The 21,066-nt window shown below is 56.2% G+C and overlaps 1 protein-coding gene across 1 annotated transcript in view; it reads right to left on the bottom strand.

Moving 5' to 3' along the window:
• ZNF423 (zinc finger protein 423) overlaps nucleotides 1–21,066 on the bottom strand; it is a 343,420-nt gene that overhangs the window by 128,555 nt on the left and 193,799 nt on the right. Inside the window, exons 4-5 of the mRNA XM_018061954.1 lie at nucleotides 14,463–17,677; nucleotides 6,903–6,987 (exon numbers count right to left, since the gene is read on the bottom strand). Of these exons, the coding sequence (XP_017917443.1) occupies nucleotides 6,903–6,987; nucleotides 14,463–17,677 (3,300 nt within the window). The remainder of the gene's footprint in view (nucleotides 1–6,902; nucleotides 6,988–14,462; nucleotides 17,678–21,066) is intronic.

Raw genomic sequence — 21,066 nt, 5'->3', positions numbered from 1 at the left:
GGTGTCACCTCCTCCTGGAAGCCTTCCTGGAATGCCCAGATTGGACAATGCGCCTGTCCTTTGAGCTTCTATACCTTAGATTTTGTGACATGATTTTACCTTATCCTTTTAAGTTATCACCTCCCTAACTTGGTTAGAGTTTCCTCACTGAGGATGTCAATCATGTTTATTGAACAGAGGTTACTATTCCAAGAAAACCTCACCTACAGATTTCTTAAAAAAGGATAAAATCTATGAAAATGAGATGCTTGCACTCACTTAGCTGTGTCCAGCTGTTTGTGGCCCCATGGACTTTACCCCGACAGGTTCCCCTGCCCATAGGATTCTCCAGGCAAAAATACTGGAGTGGGTTGCCATTTCTTACTCCAGGGGATTTTCCCGACCCAGGGACTGAACGTGCATCTGTGTGCCTCCTACACTGCAGGCAGATACTTTACCACTGTGCCACCTGAGATGAGAAAACTCACTATTTTAAAATTCAGAACTGATGGATTCTTCATGGACCAAGTACTTGATCAACAGCCTCCTTAAACTGACCAATGAGATTCAAAATCAGGGAAACTGAGCCCTCTCATCCACAAGGGCTGTTAAGGAGGGAAGTGATTATACTCTACTTGGGAGATGAAGAAGGAAGAGAAAGAGGGGGAGAGGAGGGGGAGGGGAGGGAGGAGATGCAGGGGAGGGGAGGGGAGGGGAGGGGAGGGGAGGAAAAAACTGGATTATAGGCTCTTTGCACAAGCTTGTTATCCTGACAGAACAGTCCCGGAACTTGAAACGTGATCTCTGGGGGCAGAGGGAGACAGTTTTATCACATATTAAGGTTAGACAGATGTTTTGGGTCTGGTGTTACCCGAATGAAAAGCACCAGAAAACAGCTAGCACAGCCCCACTCAGCCCCATGTGTTCCCAACAGAAAGTCAACAGGAACCGTTTTTTCCTTTTCCTTTTCACGTGTTTTTCTCTTCAGTTATATTTGAGAGTTTTTGTATGTCCCTGGTGTGAGGGTGAAATGCTGATTTCCACACCAGCCTTTCCTTCCTCTCGAAAAACGCTGCAGGCCAGGTCTTCCGCAAGGCAACAGCCGCAGAAAGAGGGGGTACCCTGTCTGCAAGGTGGCTTTCAGGATGTCTTCTGGGATATGCTTCTGAAGACTTAGAAGGCAGAAAGCCTCTCTCCCCCTCTCTCCCCTCCCCCCTCTCTCACACACACCCATATCCCGAGCAGACCCCTCCCCTCCAGGTGCTATGTCAGGGAGGACAGACAAGGACCACCGCCCAGCATGGGGGGCGTTTTGCAGGCCTGAGCAGGAGGTGGGAGAGGCTGATTTTCCAGATGCTACCCGCCGCCCCACCCCAGCCTCATTTCTTCATAGCAAAGCCCAGGCCTTAAGAGGCACCCAGGGAAAGAGGCTGACGTGACCAAGAAAATAACGTCTTCAGAATGACTAATGCCCCACCGGGACGGGCCGGCTCTGGCCTGGCTGCCTGCCAGAGGGTCCACAGCCACTTTTCAAGGACATGGAGGGCAAACGTCCCTGACAAGGTTCCCCAAGGACCGTCCCTTCCCAGCCCGGCCCCTCCTCGGGGCTCCCCCCAGGGGCCCATGAAGCCCTGAGTTAGGACATCAGGGCCCAAAGGCTGAGTCACTCCCCTGGGGCCAACCTGGGTCATAGCAAGATCGCTATTTCAAGGACAAGTTCTCAGACCCTCGTCCAGCCATCGGCCTGAGAGGAGCTGAGAGAGAGGTTTGCGAGCAGACAAGGAGAGGGCAGGAGGACCAGCCTCTGGGCCTCTGAGGTCCCGCGTGCCCCAGGCCTCCTGGGGCCGTGCACATCATGTCCTTGCACACACAAGTCCAACACACATGGGGAGACACTCATCTGTCCCCGGCCACGGGGCTGACTGTCTCTGGGCCAGGCCCCCCACAAGCCCTCCTCAGCTCTCCCCTCAGCAGGCCCCAGGGAGCCCAAGCAGGGCCTCCTGCAGAGCCATTTTCCAGGGGGGAGGCAATCCTTCCAGAGAGTGGGGTGAGGGTGGGAAGGGGGTCGCTGATGGCAGGGGGCCGGGTGCAGGGGGAGGTGGGGAGGGACGGACCCTCCAGGAGGCCGCAGATCAGTGCAGTGGACTGCTCCAAGGTTTTGATGTACTGGGGGAGGGGGCGTCTAAAACCATTTCAAAAGCTGGAGGAAGCCAGGAGAAGGGGGCTCCATTCTCTGTAGGGAGGGGAGATTTCAAAGGAGACCCTGCCGCTGAAAGGTTTCAAAAGACCCTTGCCTTTCTATCAGCTCCAAATCACTCCCTCTCCAGCAGCCGCCAGGAAAGGGGTGCTGGGAAAATGTTTCCAAGGAGACGTGTCCCTGGGTCATCATAACTCCCAGGGTCTAGAGGCTGCAAAGTCACGATGCGGCCCCCCGCTATAAAAAGGCCAGTTTAGCGTCCCCCGGGGGAGGGCTCCTGCAGTCCGGGTCCCCGGGGAGGCCTGCCTCAGAACCCCCGTGCCCCGAGTTGATGAGAAGGCCACTGAGCTGAACAGCATCACGTCTATCTGCCGAGTCCCCTCGGTGCCACTAAGGGGGCTTTTACCCCCGCTGGCTCCAGGCAGCCACTCTGGGCTCAGGTCATTTAGCAGGGGGAAGCTGTCCACAGGGACACTGGGCAGTTTTTACCAGCTCTGCCATGCCAGCCCCCACCCAGGGCTCCTGGGCTTGCTTCTCTTCCATTCACACCTCCCACTGTCACCCCCACCACCTTCCCCAAGCCACCAGGGCCCACAGGCCCACAGCACAGGCCAAATGGATGTCCTATGGCCTGCCTTCTCTCCCTGCCTCATTCCCTGACCCCTGGACCAGACCGGGCAGGTCTCTGTTTTTGCATAACAAATTTATTTTTTTTTAAGGCATAGAGAGAATAATAAACAAAGTAAACACTCCATCAGATCTTAACTTCTCCCAAGTATTACCTGTGCTAGAATCATTCCATTAAGTCCCAGTCTCCGGACATCTTAAATTCAACATTCGTCATCTTCATCAGAGTCTATTACTTTTCTTCTGCTGAATTTTACTGTTGTTTTCTGTTTGGTGGCTTGCTTCTTCAAGGATTTCACTAAACCTTGTTCTGATGCCTTTCCACGTAATTGTCCATACTGTGCTGCCCCATTCCAGGTTCCCCCCTCTGAGCCTCCATAAAGCACCCAGCTGCTCTAGGCCACACTCCGCTCCAAAACCCTCAGTGGCTCCCTAGTGGGTGAGCCCAAGGTCACACATTCACGTGTCTACAGGAACCAGGCAGGGACACAGATGAGCAAAGTATCTCCTCAAATCACAATAGGGACTGGGAGGCCCAATGGAGCCTGAGAACACACAGTCCCAGTACTGCCCAGCTCATGTGGGAATGTGGGCCTTGTCTAACACCTCTTTAGGTTTTTCAACAGAAATCAAATAAAGCATCTGCCAAGGGGCCCCCAGATTTCGAGCCCCCAAATCCAAATCCCTTAATCTGGCCTTCAAGGTCCTCCATGGTACAGCCCCACACCACCTCCCCACCTTCACTGCCCACAAGGCTACCACATGCAATGCCTCCATCCTGGCCAGGTCGGGGTCCCCTGTCCCCCAGTCACTTCCTCTGCTCCTGTCTCTGAGCTCCACTCACCCAGGGTCCTCCCCCAGATGTTGCTCCCACCTTCTCAGCCTAACAACACCCATCCTTCAAGGACCTGCCTCCTCGTTACAATCAGCTTTCCGAGGGCTCTGCTCTCTATGACTGTCCTTCCCTGCCAAGGCTGCTGCCCCTGCCAGAGATGGCCCTAAACCACAGAGAAAACTCCTCTTCATCCTTTAAAACCCAGGCCTTCCTGATGGACCTATTTGGACCCAGCAGTCCCTGTTCTGGGAGCATCAACCTCACTGCACAGTGCTTACCTGGACACCCATCAGCCTCTCCCGTGGGCAGAGAACCCTTAAGGGTAGGGCTGTGTCTCTCCCACCACAGGCCCTGGCAGGGTCGCCATGCACAGTGGAGAGAGCCTGGCTTTTATGGAGACCCTGGCTCTGCTATTTCCTGGCTGGAAGAACTTGGAAAAGCCATTAACCCTCCTCTGTGAGGTGCAGAACTAGCAGCTATATAAAGTACCCAGCCTGTGGTGGGCTCAGTACACGGCGGCTGTGAGCACCCTCACCCAGGTGACATCCCTCCACCCCGCAGGGTGTGGACTGTGAGGGCTTTGGCGGGACGCTGGGAGGTCTCTGAGGGCACAGCCCGAGTCCCCTTCACCCTCTGTCACCCACAGGGGCCACCCCAGGTCTCCACGTGCAGCGGGGGCTTGCTGTTCCTTGATGGATGGAGGTGACAAGGGCAGTGAAGGGCGGACAGGTGGGGAGGGTGGGACAGAGTAAGAAGAGGTACCACCCGGCACCAGAGGTGTGGCGCCAGCGGGGCCCTAGCCCGTCCCTCATGGCCACGCGCCAAGGCCCTGCCTGTGAGACTTTGCGCAGCTACATAAACGTCTTGGTCGGACGCTTGGGCTCTGAGACCAATAGCCCCTTGCTGCCGGCTCCCAGGCCTGCATCCTCCACGTGGCCTGAGAACAGGCCGGCTCACAGCACTGCGCAGGCTCAGGGGAGGGGCCCTGTCCAGCCACTTCTTCCGCCGGAGCCCCGGCCCCCGCTCCCACAAAGACCCAGGTGCCAATCAAGCCCCCCTCTCCCATGAGTGCCAATCAAGCCCTCCCCTCACATCTCCCCCGACTCCAGTGAGGCGCCGGCCTCGCCTTCCACCTGAGGACACTGCAGCTTCCCGGATCTGCGCGGAAAGGATAGGTGGAAAGGAGAGAGGAGCAGGGAGAAACACCTTTGAAACCACTGTGGTCCAATTAGCCAGCCTCTCGCCCTTCGTGCTTACAAACAGGAGCACACATTAACACCTGCTACAAAAGCAAACATTTTGAGATATCTTCATCTTCACCTCCCCGACACCGCCGTGAAAGCGCTCTCGGCAGCCTGTGACTGACAGGGCAGTTTCCTTCCTCTGCTTCAGCCGGGCGGGGGGACATTCAAACAGAAGAAATTAAAAAGTCATTAGTCTCCCCGTCAGGCCAAACTCCCAGGGCCCTACCTGCCACCCCTGTGCTCCTCATGTCCCCTCATCATTGAGGGAGCCCCACCAGGCACCCGGTTAGGGTCAGCACCTTCAGGACACCTGCCCCGAGTCAGTCACTGGGATGCTAGGCATCCAAACTCACTGAGTCTGGCGGGGACCTGGACACCGTAGCCACCGTGAGCACAGCTCCACTACAGAAGGGCCTTCGCAGTGGTTCTTGGTATGTACAAGGCAGATGATGGCACAGATATGCAGCTCTCACAGGCTAGGGTGAGAGCAGGACTTCATACGACCACTTTGGAAATGTATTTGTCTGCATCCACTGAAAGGGTACCCACTCACATCCTATGACTCCCCGGCCTGAGTCCAAGAATATTCTCATTAAAACTGCACGTACATGTTCACCAATGACTCACAAGAATGTTCACAGCCACACACTATGTGAAGCAATTCCACAAGGGAAACTACCCAGATGCCCATGAGGATGTGTATCAGGAATAGATAAACGGTGATGTGTTCACACAACAGAATAGCATCCACTAGTGAGAAGATCCGATCACAGTCGATAATATGAACAAGTAAAAGTTACCAGACACAAATGAGCAGAGACTGTGTGATCTCGTTTATATAAAATGCCAAACCACCCCAAGTGACCTCTGCTGTTAGACAACAGGATGGTGACACCCTTTTGTTGGGGGAAGGACCTGGAGAGGGTCGAGCGGGGGGCTTTCTGAGAACGGGGAATCGTCTGTTTCTTTACCTGGGTGTTGGTTACCCAGGTGTGCTCTGTTTGTGAGGATCCCCTGAGCTGGACATTTAAATGGATTTTTTTTTTTTAAACACCAAAAACATTTTTGTACTGGGGTATAGCAGATTAACAATGTTGTGATAGTTATAGGTGAACAGCGTGAAGGGGACTTTTTTTAAACTATGGGATCGAGGGTTTTGGAAAAATGTACTCAGTTGGCATGGCTGTTGTTAAAACTTTAATGAAAAGATATCAGAGGCAGAAAAGTGGAAAGGAAGTAAGGGTCAGGATGCTCAACCCAGGACAGACCTCTCATCACTCTGACTGTGGAGGTCTTGGAGAAGGTGATCACACTTCCACCAAAGACCCAGAGCACCAAAACTCCAGGAGCTCCCAAGGCCATTACTGCCAAACCCACGCCCTAGGCCAGCCCTGTGCCACCAGAAATTGCTATGCCCTCTTAAAGCTGTGCCCTCCCAGCTGCCAGAGAGACCACACCCACCCACAGAAGACAAGGAAGACCTCAAAGCTTCCCTCCATCCCTTAGGCCAAGTGGGAACACAACGGGACCTTGGATGCTCCCTTTTAAAAAAGGCTGAATTTTCCAAAGTCCAAGACTGCTTGAAGACGAATAGAAAAAATAGCGAAATAACTTTGTAAGCATTCTGTTTTGACAATGTGCCTGAGGAACTGCCCACGTTTGGTGGGGAAATGTGAGCAGTTAAATCTATTCCATGTCATGACATACGAAATTGAAGCACAATTGCCCCTGAGTGCCTGACAACTGGAAAGCACTTTGGTTCAGAAATGGAGGGAAATTTGTGCTGAGAAATGGGAGAGATTGTCAAAAGTTTGACTCTAATGTGAACGGAGCCGCGAAAAGAGGGTCCAGATGGAGAAAGTGCTCCAGCTCTGACATTTTTAGTCCCATTTGAAATGTCTCAGCAGCAGCAGCAGTGACGCCATCCTTTTAGCTAAAAGCCAGCAAAATGATGGCCAGACCCACACAGTTCAGCCCCGAGGAGTGGCCGCAGCCCGGGGAGGAGGAAGCGTGCTCTTACCAATCATGTGGTTGGCAACGTGGATTTGGATCTCTCTCTCATTCTCGAAGGTCATCTGGCACTTGATGCACTGGTATGTCTTTTTCTGCATGGAAACCGAAAGGAAAGGAGTTAGACAGTCAGGATGCAGAACAGGGCAGAAAGCAAAAGTTCCTGGAGGTCATGGCTCAAGACTTCCTAGAACGGCTCTGACCTGCTCCCAGGTCTCCCCAGGCCACTCTCTTCCCACCTGCCTCTGACTCCAGCTCTGTGAGTCAGCCTCGGAGAGGGAAAGGGGTGACACGCTCCATTGAAGGAAGCTGCTTCTCTGCTGGCCCTGGGGAAACTGAACCATCCCAAAGTGAGGGCACACAGGAAGAACCATGGAATTGAAGCTGAGGCAGGCTGATCTGCCTGAAGCATGATCAGATTCACCTACTCATCTTCCACCCATCTATGCTTGCTGCATCCACTCAACAGATCCACAGATCTGTTCATCTGTCCACCCATCACCTGTCCATCGACCTACCCTCAGTCTACCCACTGATCCATCTACACACACCCATACATTCATCTAGCTGTCCATCTACCCATCCATCCATCTACCTAACCTGCCTACCCATCCATCCGTTTAAACACACATACATATACCCATACACCCATTCATTTATCTATCCATCCATCCATCCATCTGTCAATCCACTCATTCATTCACCTACCTATCCAATTTACCCATTTATCCATCTACACACACATTCTCTCTCACAAACACACACACACACATCCATGCATCCATCCATCTATGCATCCATCTCTCTTTGCATCTAACTATGTACCTGCCCTAAGAAACAAGTGGACAAGCAGGGGAGACTGCTCCCATCAGTTCTGACACTTAAGGGTGACTGAAGAATTCCTCACCTGCCCTAGACACATAAGACCCCGCATCATCCTAGATCTGGCTTCCACACACGGGGAGCTATGACCAAGTACTTTTGTCGGGAGGGGGCAGAAAAATGGAGAACATAAAATGTTTCAAAGCTTCTTGAAGACTGGTTCCAAAAAGTGGAGCTTCGCAGTGTGAAACCAGCCCACTGCGGACATAGGTGGTGGTGTTCCTAACTGGGGGGAAGGGCTGTGACTGTGGGTTTCTATGAAGGGAGAGGAATTCACAGTATCCAAGCTTTCCGAAGACCACTTTGTGTCCTGGAATAATGGGGCCTCCCTTGACCTCTGGAAAAGAAGGCAAGACTGGATTTTTCAGCTGAGCACTGAGGCCCATCTCTCAGCAATAGGGGATGAACCACCAGGGGGCTCAGTTGTCTCAGCCCCACCTGAACTTGCCTGGTCCCACCTCTGGGACTTTGTCTATGCTATTTCCTCCATCAGAATACCCTCTCCATCCTCAAGGTCTCTGTTCAATTGTCACCTCTTCTGAGAAGCCCTCTCCTCCCAACCCAGAGTGAGTTTAGGGTCTGCCCAGGCCCCTGAGTTCGTGCTGAAATCACCTAGTTGGGCCCCAAAGAGTTTGCTGTGGCCAGTTGATTTGTCTGCTTCCCACTGCACCATGAGAACCCAAGGGCCAGAATATGTTCTGTTCACTTGTGAGGTCCCAGCAAAGAGCAAGCGCTTTGGGAAGAATTTTTGAGCAGATGGGCAAAGTTGCAAAATAATATGTGCCAAGCCCTCTATTAGGGCAGAAGGGATAAAGAGAAGCCATCCCTCAGTAACTAGGGACCCTGGACCCCCACCACCCTGCACAGGGCCCCACCCAGTGAGCATCTAATAAGCACTGAACTTTCATCGTGACTCTCAACTGCCAAGAGGCTGCTGAACAGATGAACGGAGAACCAAGTGGAAGAGCTGGTGCTGGGAGCTTCAGGCTCTGGGCAGGGTCCCTGCTCAGGCTCCAGGACCCCCGCTGATGAGACCAGAGGGCCTTGCCCTAGGTGTTTCCGGAGAACTAGGCATTCAGCATGTCCTCGGAGCAGCCATAGCGCTGGTCCCAGAGGTAGGCATTCAGCACAGACACATCCCGGGAAGAATGGGTGAGTCTGGAGGTGGAGGAGACGGAACTTGGGGGTCAGTCTCACAATGGGCAGAGGAGATCTCAAGCCAGAAGAAACAGTAGGGACTGAGGACTTCTGAGGGGCGCACCCCGCCGTGGCTCAACTCCTGGTCTGTGCTCACAGAAAAGAAGGACCCCGAGTTTCTCCACCATCAGAATCATTCATCCCCTCACACATGTGTCCCCCACCACTCTGTCCAGCCCGTGTAAGAGTCTTTGATGCTTAATGAATGGTTGAATGAATGAATGAGTGAGTGAACAAGTAAATGCAAGAATGAAGCACAGCCCAGGAAGCTGCATGCCAAAGAAGCCCAGAGGAGACTGCTGGACAGGGAGCATGGTGCCCCCACCTCCTGGCTGGACGCTTCTGCAGGCCACGGCCATGGCTGGTCCAAAAGTGCTGTTCCTCTTCGAGGAAGTGCGTGAAGTGGGTTCACTGGGCTTGAAAGATAAGTCACCAGGAGCCTGAGCAGGACAAGAGGGTACCCCCCCAAAAGTCCCCCAACCATATGGCCACCCCTTGGTGTCAGGAAAAGGAATGGACCCTGCCTTGTGGGGAAGCAGACTCCAGGGGATGCCCAAGGGAGGGGTCACAGGAGCTGCTGACCAAAGGGCCTGGGCATTCACACAAACACACAGGCCCCTGCACACACACACACAAACACACACACACACACACGACCTGTACACACAGGCATAGACACGCATGTGAGGACATACACACATACTTGCCAGTATCCTACACACCTCATTCCAACTCACCATCAACACACAAGACCTTCAAGGATACACCCACAGGTTACACACACCAACTCACTCCCTGTAACACGGACACATAAGTGCAACACCCTCGGAGAAGTGGAAACATTGTCATGGACCCCAAGTTCACACAGCGTCCCCAGTGACACACCAGCTTTCAGTTTTCTCCCTGGACCCTGACAGTCACACCCACCACTCCCAAATGCACCCACAGATGCACAAGCAGCTCATGGCACAAGGGTGTGCACCAGCCCTCATAGACACACATGTAGATACATAGGTATACACATTCACACTCACAGGCACACACACACCTGTCCACAAAATTGCTCACCAGCAGCCACACCCAGTAAGGCTCGCTGCATACTCAGCTGTCCCCACAGATGGCCCTTCCGGCCAAGCACATGAGGTCAGGGATGCCCAGGGTCCATCATGCAGCTGGTGAGGCCGTGCAGTCATCTGGGCTGGAGAGAACAGATCAGGACTCTCCCTCCTGTTGCAACCCCGGCTGGCCCTCCGTCCTCACCTCAACACCTTCTCCCAGCCCGTCTCCCTTTCTCCATCCCTCAAAGACTCCATCTTCCTCTGGAGCCTCAGCTCCCACCAGGAGACGTAAGCACAGTAAGGTAGAACTTGGCATTCAAAGCGCCTCTGGTCCCAGGAGAACCGGAGCTGAGCCCTGGGACCTTGGCCAGGGCTCCCTCCCCTAGCGTGGCCCCGAGCAACCTGAGAGGGGCCCAGGCCAGAAAGAGAACACACCTGGGGATGTGGAGACAGGAGAGGAGCAGGAAGGAGAAGGTAGAGACAGCCACTGCTGCTGAATTCCCTGATCATGACTGCAGCCCATGCTTACTGAGCACCTACTGTGTGCAGGCGCTGTTTACTCTGAATACTCACAATGACTCTGCAATCTCCCCTTCAGGGATGGAGAAAGCAGAATTTCAAGCGCTGAGAAGCAGCGGCACAGGGATTCAACCCCGTGCAGGCACCCTCCAGAGCCACTGTCTGGGCTGCCTTCTTAGCTCCATGCCCCAGACCACCCCAGACAGTCTTGATCGGGGTGACAGAAAGCTGTCACCTGGACAAGCCCCTGAACCCAGCTGTTTGCCCTGCAGTAAGGTGTAGCAAGTGAGCATCCAGTCTAGCCCCCCACCCTGAGCAACAAGAGGCACTGTGGCAGTCTGGTGAGTCGATGAGGGCCAGGGTCTGCCCACAAGGGGCTAGAGCTGGGGCGATGTTGTTATTACCCATAAATAGAGGGGGAGGCAGAAACCTCAGTGCTTCACGCTCCAGCCGACAGCAGCCTCGGCCCCACGGGAACCCAGTCCTCAGAGAGCTGGTTGCTATGGATACACTCCCGAGGGTCCCAGCCTGCCAGCCCCCAAGCCCCTGTGCAGCCCCCAGAGTCTGCTCTCACACGCATGAGTCCTGGGGGAGAGAGGGATGGGCGAGCAGACAGCTGGGCCCCTGCCCCCAGGCGTGCCCAGGCAGGGGCAAGGCCCCAGAGGCTATGCCTCTGCTGGGGAGGTGCCCAGGCTTTGTCTAGTTCCTTTCTGCAAATGGCCCATCTGCCCAGGCCTCTGGACATGAACGTCAGCTCCCTCCTCTCTCACAAGCCAGGGACAGGAACAGGAAGCCTGACCAGGCTCCTTGTAAACAAGCCCCCTCAGGTTGCAAGTCCTGCACTGCCTCACACAGCTGCTCACCCCTGGGTATGTGGCTCCACCCTTCTAAGCCTGGGCTCCCTCTTTGCCAAAGCAAAGGTCACAGCAAAGGTCCAGGGTGTTGCCAGGAAAACAATATAAGAGTGGGTGCTCACACAGTAGGGGCTTTACGAACTGATGCTAGATACCGGACACAGAGCAGACTGGGAAGGAGGAGGCTGCAATAGCCAAAGGCTTTGTGGTGGGCTAGAGGCAGCCCCGTGACCAGCAGAGTGTGGGCAGGAATGGGGCTGGAGAGCACCTGGAGCAGGATACACAGGCGCCGGCCCTGCCACACTGTCCCGCCACCTGTGCACCGGGCTGACCACCCCGAACCCCAACCTTGCAACCAGGATGGGCTCCAGAGGTGCTGGCTGGAGGGCTGTCAAGAGCTCAGGCTGGGGTGCCACACTCTCCCCAGGATCAACCCCCATCTCTGCCTCTTGAAATCGAGGGGCTCCCAGCAAACTACCTAACGGTTCCTTGCCTCCTTTTTCTCATCTGGAGAGTGAGTATCATAAGGAATAAATAGATAGAAAGTGCCTGGCACATCCTTATTCCTCAATCAGTGTGAGCTGTGATTATAAACGAGAAAATCACAAGTGATGGCTATTACATGCCCAGCATGTCTTGACTCATTTAATCCCAGGGCAAAACACGAAGGTCAGCACAGGAGACGGTCACAGTGTTTGACACTGAGGAGGAATAGGCACTGGCTAGCCAGAGCAGACCCACTCCAGTGTTCTTGCCTGGAGAGTCCCAGGGACGGGGAAGCCTGGTGGGCTGCCGTCTATGGGGTCGCACAGAGTCGGACACGACTGACGTGACTTAGCAGTAGCAGCAGCCAGAGCAGATGCTGGTTAAGAAACAGAACAGCCCCCAGGTCCCTCCCAGATGATGCTGGCTTTGGAGACAGACACCACTGAGACTACTATTACTACTACTGCTGCTGCTGCTAAGTCGCTTCAGTCGTGTCTGACTCTGTGCGACCCCAGAGACGGCAGCCCACCAGGTTCCCCCATCCCTGGGATTCTCCAGGCAAGAGTACTGGAGTGGGTTGCCATTTCCTTCTCCAATGCATGAAAGTGAAAAGTGAAAGCGAAGTCGCTCAGTCAGGTCCGACTCTTGGCGACCCCATGGACTGCAGCCTACCAGGCCCCTCCGCCCATGGGATTTTCCAGGCAAGAGCACTCTACTGTTATTACTATTGCCCTCTGGCTTTACCCAGGTGGCGCTAGTGGTAAAGAACACTTCTGCCAATGCAGGAGACATAAGAGACCCGGGCTTGATCCCTGGCTCAGGAAGATTCCCCGGGGGAGGGTATGGCAACCCACTCCAGTATTCTTGTCTGGAGAATCCCATAGACAAGAGGAACCTGGTGGCCTACAGTCCATAGGATCACAAGTCGTACACGACTGAGGCAACTTAGCATGCACTGGCTTACAGGTGAGACAGAGGCCCAAAGAGGTCAAACCACAGATGGGTAGGCAGGCCCTCTGTCTCCAGGGCTGAAACTTCCCAGTCCACCCACCTGGCCAGCCAGAAAGCTGAGGCTTGGGGGAACAGAGCTGGGCAGCTATGACTGCACTGTGCTTAAGACCCCTGAAGGGTGACCCAGTGGATGCTTACTTAGTGGCCTTGCTCAGTCAAAAGGCCTTGAGAAAGTGGTCCACCTCTGACTCTCCTTGGATGCCAGGCACCCCAGAAATAATGGGTGCTCAGGACAAATTCAATCAATCAATCCACTCAGAAAGGCGCTCTCTGCTCCAGGCAGGAATTTGAGAGGCCTCAGGCCCCAGGTGAAAGCATGGTTCTGTTCTCATTCAGACTTTTTTCTCTGCAGCTGGGTGATCTTGGTCAGACGCTGCAGCTCGCTGGGCAGGGAAGCTGGGCAGGAGACCCTTTAAGGGCCCCACTGCGGATTCTCCCTTCAGCCTCTACAGCCCTCCTTCTCTCTCACTCTCTCCCCACTACTCCCACCCCCAGCAAAATCCCAGAGTCCCAGGCCCCCGTCTGATCCTGCAGTGAACACCTTCACAAACATCCGTGTCTTCCAGGGGCACCCGTGGCGGGTGGCCCTTTCCCAAAGCCTGCCTCCCTACCAGCGGCACCAGCAGTGGCCCTTGAGGGACAGATGCCCCCGAGATCGGCTTGGCACCTCCTCGGCCTGGAAACAGATAACACAGACTTGATGGGAGTCCCTGGGCCTGCTCTGTCTGACACCAGGGGCCACACAGTCTCCAGCAGGTGCCCCACGGTCACCACTTCCAGGGCCCACATGGACCCTCTGGTACCTCAGACTTCCCCTGCCTTGCTGAAACCCACGGTTATAGGTGTGCGGCTCCCCTGGGTCTAGAAGCCCCAAGCAGGGTCTGTTTCTGGCTCTGCTTGGCTGCCAGACATCCCCAAAATAAAAGGTGCTCAGGACAAATGTGATCGATCAGGCAGTAACTGGAAACATCCCATGGGCTTCCATGTACCAGCTCTAATGATAGTGTTGATGATAATAGTACCAATTGATTACTGCTAGCATGATGGGGCCCTAAGTGCCAAGTTCCAAGTCCTTTATGTGTATGTTACCTTTACAAATTGTCAAAGGATTCCTAAATCTTATGCCCAAAGAACAGAGTGACTTGCCCAAGAAGACCCAGTAAGCACACAAGTAAGTCCACCCCCAATCAATGACGGAGATGACCCGACCTCCAACATGGACAGAACTCACTGTATCTACCCTTCACCTACACTGTGCCACGGGTCCCTCACAACAATTCTGTGACATTGAGACAATTATTATTCCCATTTTACAGAAGAGCACTTGGCAAATGAGACCCAGGGTGATACACGCCATGTCCCTCTGGAAGGGAGATGGCATGCACCGGGATCTGGACTCGGAGTTCTCTGCGATCATCAGATCTGCTTAACCGCTGCAGGAGGCCCCTGCTTCTCGGGTCAGCAACTAGAAAGGAAGCGCAAAGCGCGGCAAGCGGCCTCTAGTGGGCATGCGCGGAGCCCCAGGGAGCGGGGGTGGGGCAGGCTGGGCCGGGCTGTACTTACCCGGGGCACTGGCGACGTCTGGGCGCCTTTCCGGGGCCCACTGGTCTCCGGGGTGAGGTCACGGTGGTCCACCTGCATGTGGCTCTCCAGATCTTCCGCGCTCTCAAACTTGACGCTGCATTCGGGGCAGCGGAGGCCGGCGCAGGGCCGGTCGGCAGGCTCGGGCGGGGCCAGGCCGCCCACCTGTCCGTTGGAGCTGCGGGCCATGCAGCCAGCGCAGAGGCCGTAGGGGAGCCCGTTGACGTCGAGCTTCACCAGGTCCTGCTTGCTGCGGAACTCTTTGAGGCACAGGGCACACTTGTAGAGCTTCTGCAGCCCCTGGCCGTTGGGGGAGGACGCGGCCGAGCTGCCCGCCAGCTTCTGCATGTGGAAGGTGCCGTGGATCTTGAGCTCGAGCGTGGAGGTGACCGTCTGCATGCAGACCACACAGCGGAAGCCCGTGAGGGAGTTGCGCAGGTCGGGGTGCATCTGGCAGTGCTCGATGAACTCCTCCTCGCTCTGCAGGGGCATCTTGCAGATGCGGCAGGTGCCCGTGTCCAGGCTCTTGCTGTGGGTCACCTTGTGCTCGGTGAGCGTCAGCAGCGAGGGGAAGCGCTCGCCGCAGATGGGGCACATGTAGTGCTTGGCGGGGCCCCGGTGAGTCTGCAGGTGCTCCCGGAGCCCGTTCTCCGAGAAGAAAGTCCGCGAGCACACGTTGCACTTGTGGCTGCCCTTGATGAACTCGGCCTTCTTCCGCGAGCCGTCGTCCTCGCCCGGCCGGATGTTGTGGTCCCGCAGCCGGTGGTTCTGCAGCAGCACCTCCATGGTGTAGGCCGCCCCGCAGATGTCGCAGCCGTACATGGGCTCCGACGCGTCCACGTCGTCCTCACTCGCCTCGTGGCTGTTGGGCGCCTCGGGGTTCTTCAGCAGCACGCCCGGCAGGTCGGCCGGCTCGGCCTTCTTGGCGGCGGCCGGGGGCACGCCGTTGGCCGTGCCGTTCTCGGCCGCCGCGTCGAACACGCAGTGCTTCTCCCGCAGGTGCTTCTCCAGCAGGATGATGGCGTGGAAGGCCTTGCTGCAGAACTTGCAGTTGTACTTCTTGCTGTGCGTGGTGATGTGGCACTGCAGCTCCACCTCGGTGCTGAAGGTCTCCCCGCAGAAGATGCACTTGTGGGCCCTGGCCGGGTTGCCCAGGTGGCTGTGCTTGACGTGCACCTGCAGGTCGGCCTCCTTGCGGAAGTCCCAGTTGCAGGCCGTGCAGCGGAACATCTTCTTCTCATTGCTGTGCTTCACCGCCAGATGCACCTGGATGGACACCTTGGAGTCGAAGACCTCCTGACACAGCGTGCAGTGGTAGAGCACGAAGGTGTGCATGTCCAGCAGGTGCTTCTGCAGGTCGTCCACCGAGGAGAACTGCTTGTCGCAGCTCTCGCACACGTAGTGGGTGGACGTGGTCATGTAGTGCACGGTCAGGTGCTGCAGCAGGGACTCCTGCGAGTCGAAGTCCTCCTTGCACTGGGGGCACGCCTGCTTCCGCAGCAGCAGCTCCAGGTGCAGCTTCAGGTGGGTCTGGAAGCTCTCAAAGTTGGAGAACTTGAGGTCGCACTGGTTGCACGGGTACTCGCCGTTGGAGATGGAGTTGGCGCTCGCCGAGAGCCGCTGCCGCTTCGGGGAAGACACCTCCACGTCCGACGAGACCGGGCTCTGTTCCGCCTTGGACTTCTTACTGTGGGCCAGCGGGATGTTCTTGTGGTTCTCCTTGATGTGCTTGGTGAGCTTCAGGATGGAGCCGAAGATGGGCGAGTTGGTGCAGTAGGGGCAGGAGTAGACCTCCATGAAGGACTGCGTGGGCTGCACGACCGGGGACTCCAGCTTGGCACTGCCCACGCTGCAGTGGGCCTGCTGGATGTGCTCCGTGAGGGAGGACTCAGTCAGGAAGCCCATGGAGCATTGGTTGCAAAAGAAGGCGTTGTTGCCGTCGGGCGGGTTGGCGTTGGGGCCGCAGTGGGAGACCCGGATGTGCTCCTGCAAGCTGTTGATGTCAGCAAACATCTCGGGGCAGTAGTTGCAGTGGAAGGCAGAGATGCTGCCGAACTGCATTACGGGGTACGCATGGTTCTTGTGCAGCTTGCGGACGTGCTCGTTGAGGTTGTAGAGGGTGGGCATGGAGTCCAGGCAGATCTGACACGTGTGGCTCTGCTGCGGCTTATCCGCATGGATGGTCTTCAGGTGGATCTCCAGCACGGCCAGGCTGTTGAAGTCCCGCTTGGAGCAGTAGGGGCAGCTGTACACCACCTTGGACCAGCCCTGCCCGTCATCCCGCATCTTCTTCTGGCCCCGCAGCGGCTTCAAGGTGGAGTCCGGGGTGGAGCCTCGCTCAACGGAGGCGCTGGAGTCCGGTGTGGCGCTGCTCATAGAGGCCACGCTGCCCAGCACGGGGTCGGGGCTGACGCTGTGGTTGCTGGAATCGGGCTGCCGGTGGCTGTCCAGGTGGCAGTAGACGCCCTCCACGGAGGAGAACTGCTCGGGGCACATGGGGCACTTGTGTTTCTGGTTGGCGTGGGCTTGGTGGATGTGGGCGAGCAGCGTGTTCTCGTCGACAAAGACCTCGGGGCAGTGGATGCACTGCAGGTCGGCCTTCTCGGAGAGCTGGGGGTGGCGGGTGAGCACGTGCTTCTCCAGCTCCTCGGTCTGGCTGAAGGTGTCCTCGCAGTAGTCGCACATGAAGTCGTCCTTCTTGGCCTCCTTCTCCGACTTGGCCAGGTGCTCCTTGTTCTTCTTGTGGGCCTGCATGTGGCTCTGCAGCGAGCTGGTGGAGGAGAAGCCGCGCTTGCAGACGGTGCACTTGAAGGGCTTGCTGGAGCTGTGGGTCTTCAGGTGGATCTTGAGGTGGTCGCTGCGGGAGAAGGCCGCCTCGCACTCGTGACAGTGGTACTTCTTGTCGCCCGTGTGCAGCTTGATGTGCCGGTCGCGGCTCCTCTTGTGCTTGAAGAGGCGGCTGCAGTAGGTGCACTTGAACGGCAGCTTGTCGCTGTGGATCTGTTCGTGCCTCTTCAAGTAGCTCAGGCGGATGAAGGACTTGTCGCAGAACTGGCAAGGGTACGGCAGGCCCGTGCCCCCTTCCTCCTCACCCAGGCCCAGGTCACACCCATCTCCGATCATCTGCGTGGGTGACGCAACATCCTTGCTGGAGGGAGACGAGGCCACCCAGGAGAGTTGTGGGTCGTCGTCACCATCTGCGGGGGGGTGGAAGGCAGAAAGGAGATTAGAGGCAATTCCCAGGGCCGCGAGAAACAAGGACGGAGCCAGCTTTTCAACAGCTCGCGGGCTGAGGCTGTGCAGCTGGCCAACTGCTATGGGGGAGTGGGAGGAGGGAGTCGGGGGGGGGGGCGGGCCGGAAGCGTGTGGACATGTGGGCCTTCCAATCTGCCGAGGGGGTGGCAGAGGGGCGGCAGGGTTCGGAGGGGAGGTGCCTTTCCCCTCGACAACACCTGCCTGGGCCTCGCTGGATGTGGTACCCACCCCGCAACAGGAGCTGCGGTCTCAGCCACTTCCCTGATGGGGAGGGTGGGCAGGGGGCTGGGAAAAAAGTCACCAGACCCAACCTCACAGACCATCAAGCCAAAAGGAGGTAAGTCCCATCACCTGATCCAGGCATGGGGCTTGACTCCCCCCTGCAGCCTGTAGCTTGGGTGGGAAACCCCACTGGGTGCAATGGGTGTGGGCAAGACTTCACAAGAAAGTAAAATGCATTTTTAGTGAATTCAGCCCTGCTACATTCCATGGGGAAGGAGGGCTGATAGAGATGGGACTACTGCTTCAGGTGCACACGGACATAAGAGGCGCAAGGACCTCAGGCCCAAGGGCACAAGCAGGGGTAGGGGACTTGGGAAGGATCCGAGGGGCTCCCAGCTCAAACCATCCCAAGGGTGGTGGTCTTCTTTGTTCCCCTCCACCCCTGGATTTTCCCCACGTCCACTCAGAACCCCAGGAGATGGCCTGAAGGGACAGTGATCAGAGGTGGGGCCAGGACCCAGATGGCCTCAGAGCTCAGAGCCTCATGGGCCCTTAAATCCACTGTGGCGTTGGGGGTGGGGGCAGGTCGTGGGTGGGGCTTTGCACAAACAACCGGCGTGGCCCACCCTCCTCAGGGATAGGGGCCACCCCCATCTCCCCAAGCCCCCCTAGCCCCTGCCTTGGCTGGCCAGGCCAGCCTCAGAGGAAAACGAAACCAACTAGGGGTTGGCCATTTCTGGAAAAAACAAAGGCACACTGGACCCAGCAACTTAAACCAGTGAAGTTTGCTGAGAAGCAGCAGGGGTTGAACCGAAGCAGCCTGAGCAGGGAGTGAGTTCCATGGCTCAGGTTTCGTGTTGGGTGGATTCAAGACTTAATAATGAATGAAAGGGACCACAGGCTGCTACGGACAGGAGAGAGACAAATGAAAGCTCAGATTCGGCTGCACTGACCTTGCTCTTCTAACCCCGAGGAAATAGACTGTCCCGCCTCTCCAGCCCCCAGCCAGCCTGGTTGAGTCTTCAGAAAAGCCCTCACAGATGTAACCCAGAAATTCTTGGCTAGAGGCAGCCCAGATCCTCTAGAAGGGAAGGCAGGGGACCTCACTCCCAGGCTGGGCAAGCACCACTCACACGCCTACACACATAAACACACTCATGCACACATACAACTCATACAGCACTCCTGCAACTCACATGTGAACTCCAACACACTAACACACAGTCATGCACACCGTCACAAACACACAATCATACAATCACGTGCTCTCTCATATGCACACACGTCCATTCCTACATTATCACATCCACGTACACACATAGGCTTGAACATACACACACACTCACCTGCAGACACAAACACACACCATCATGGAGGCGCCTGGCTCAGACTGGGGGTCCTGCAGCCCCAGGCTCTCACAACTGCCAATCCCAAGACTTGAAAAGACAACAAGGCCTGCTGGAGGGTCTTCCAGGGCCCCTCAGAGCTGGCTCTGAGCCTGCTCCTAGGCCCCACCCCCACCCTGGTGCCCGCCCGAGTCCTTGGCTCTGACCCCGTGAAGATGTGCTTGACCCCAGCTGGCACGACTGGCAGACCTCTGCCTGGAAGGATGCTGCTCTCCGAAGCTCCTGACCTGGAGTCCCAATCTCCCTGCAGTCTCCCCGCCCCTGAAGCCCAGTCACTCAACCCAGCGTGGGGTACCTCCCAGAGTGAGGGCATCCACTCCCCTGGGGGCCTCATGTTACAGGGCCTTTGGACGGGAAGGACCCAGCACTGCCGGCTCCTTGAATTTGATGTGACAGGAGGCGTCCCAGCCCCTGCCTGGTAATTCCTGGCTCTTGCCAGCTGGCTCCTCGGGGTGCAGACAAAGGGACTCAAGGGAGGAGGTGGCTAGAGCTAGGGCAGCTGGGGGACCCACTCGCCCCTGACCCCTGGCCGGGCTCCACTGGCTTTTTATTATTTTGATGTCTCAGTTCAGACTCCTGCAAGCTGCCATGGAGCCTTTCCGTGCAACACTAAGGGCTGTCTCCAGCCCAGAGGTGGTGGGGACCAGGGCCCCTCCCACTGGACAGACGAGGAATTTGAGGCACAGCCACATGAGGGCCCCCCAGGGGAGAACAGCGCCAGGCCTGTCCACTGTCAGGGCCCTTGACACAGGTCAGTCGTGCAAGACACCTGCGTAGGTGAGACTGAGAGAGGGGGCCCCATGGCAAGCTCCCAAGCAGTCACGGTCTGACTCCTCTTTGAGCCCCGACCTTCTGCATTGTGGGGAGGGGCCCCCGAGGCCCAGGAGGTGTCAAAGCTGGCTGACAAGTGGAGGATCCAGGCTCCAAAGCCAGCCGGTTCATGGGTGAGGAGTGCAAGGAAGACACCGACCCAAAAGACCAAGCCTGCACACGTCTTTCATTCACATTGTCCAAGGATGAGAGCAGACACCTGCACTTGAACCCTGCTCCTGCGTTCACTCGTCACCCCACGAGCGCTCCTCTAAACTCTGAAGTCAGCTCACACATCTGAAACAGAGATGCGCTGTGAGGGGTGGATGAGAAAATTTAATGTGAAGAAGCACTCATTCCATTCACATGAACTGTCCAGACCAGGCACATCTGCAGAGACAGAAAGCAGATTAGTGATTGCCTGAGGCCAGAGGAGGGAGCAGGGACTGACTGCAAATGGGCAAGAGGCATCCTTCAGAGATCATGGAAATGCCTGCGAGCTGGACTGCGGTGAGGGCCGCACAGCTCTGTGAATTTACTAAACGTCACTGAACTGCTCACTTAAAACAAGAGAGTGTTACAGTATGCAAATTATACTTCAGTAAAGCTGATAAACAAAAGCGCTATTTGGCCAATAATCATAATTAGCACTAATGAGTACCACTAGTGCTAATAAAATTAGCAGCTATGTTTAGCGAGCATGTCCCGAGTGCCAGCACTGTGCTAAGTGCTTCTATTACCGCAATTAATACTCTCCTTTCATCCTCCCATCGGCAACATCCCATTTTTGAGATGAGGAGGCTGAGACTCAGAGAGGTGAGTAACTTGCCTTCAGTCACACAGCCAGAAGCCCCAGCGGCGAGTGGCCAGGATCTCGGGGTCTACTCTCCCCT

This window comes from Capra hircus, chromosome 18 (assembly GCF_001704415.2).
Source record: "Capra hircus breed San Clemente chromosome 18, ASM170441v1, whole genome shotgun sequence".
Lineage (NCBI taxonomy): Eukaryota > Metazoa > Chordata > Mammalia > Artiodactyla > Bovidae > Capra > Capra hircus.
The sequence above is the reverse complement of the archived record's forward strand: the minus strand, read 5'-3'. Positions and strand labels throughout refer to the sequence as shown.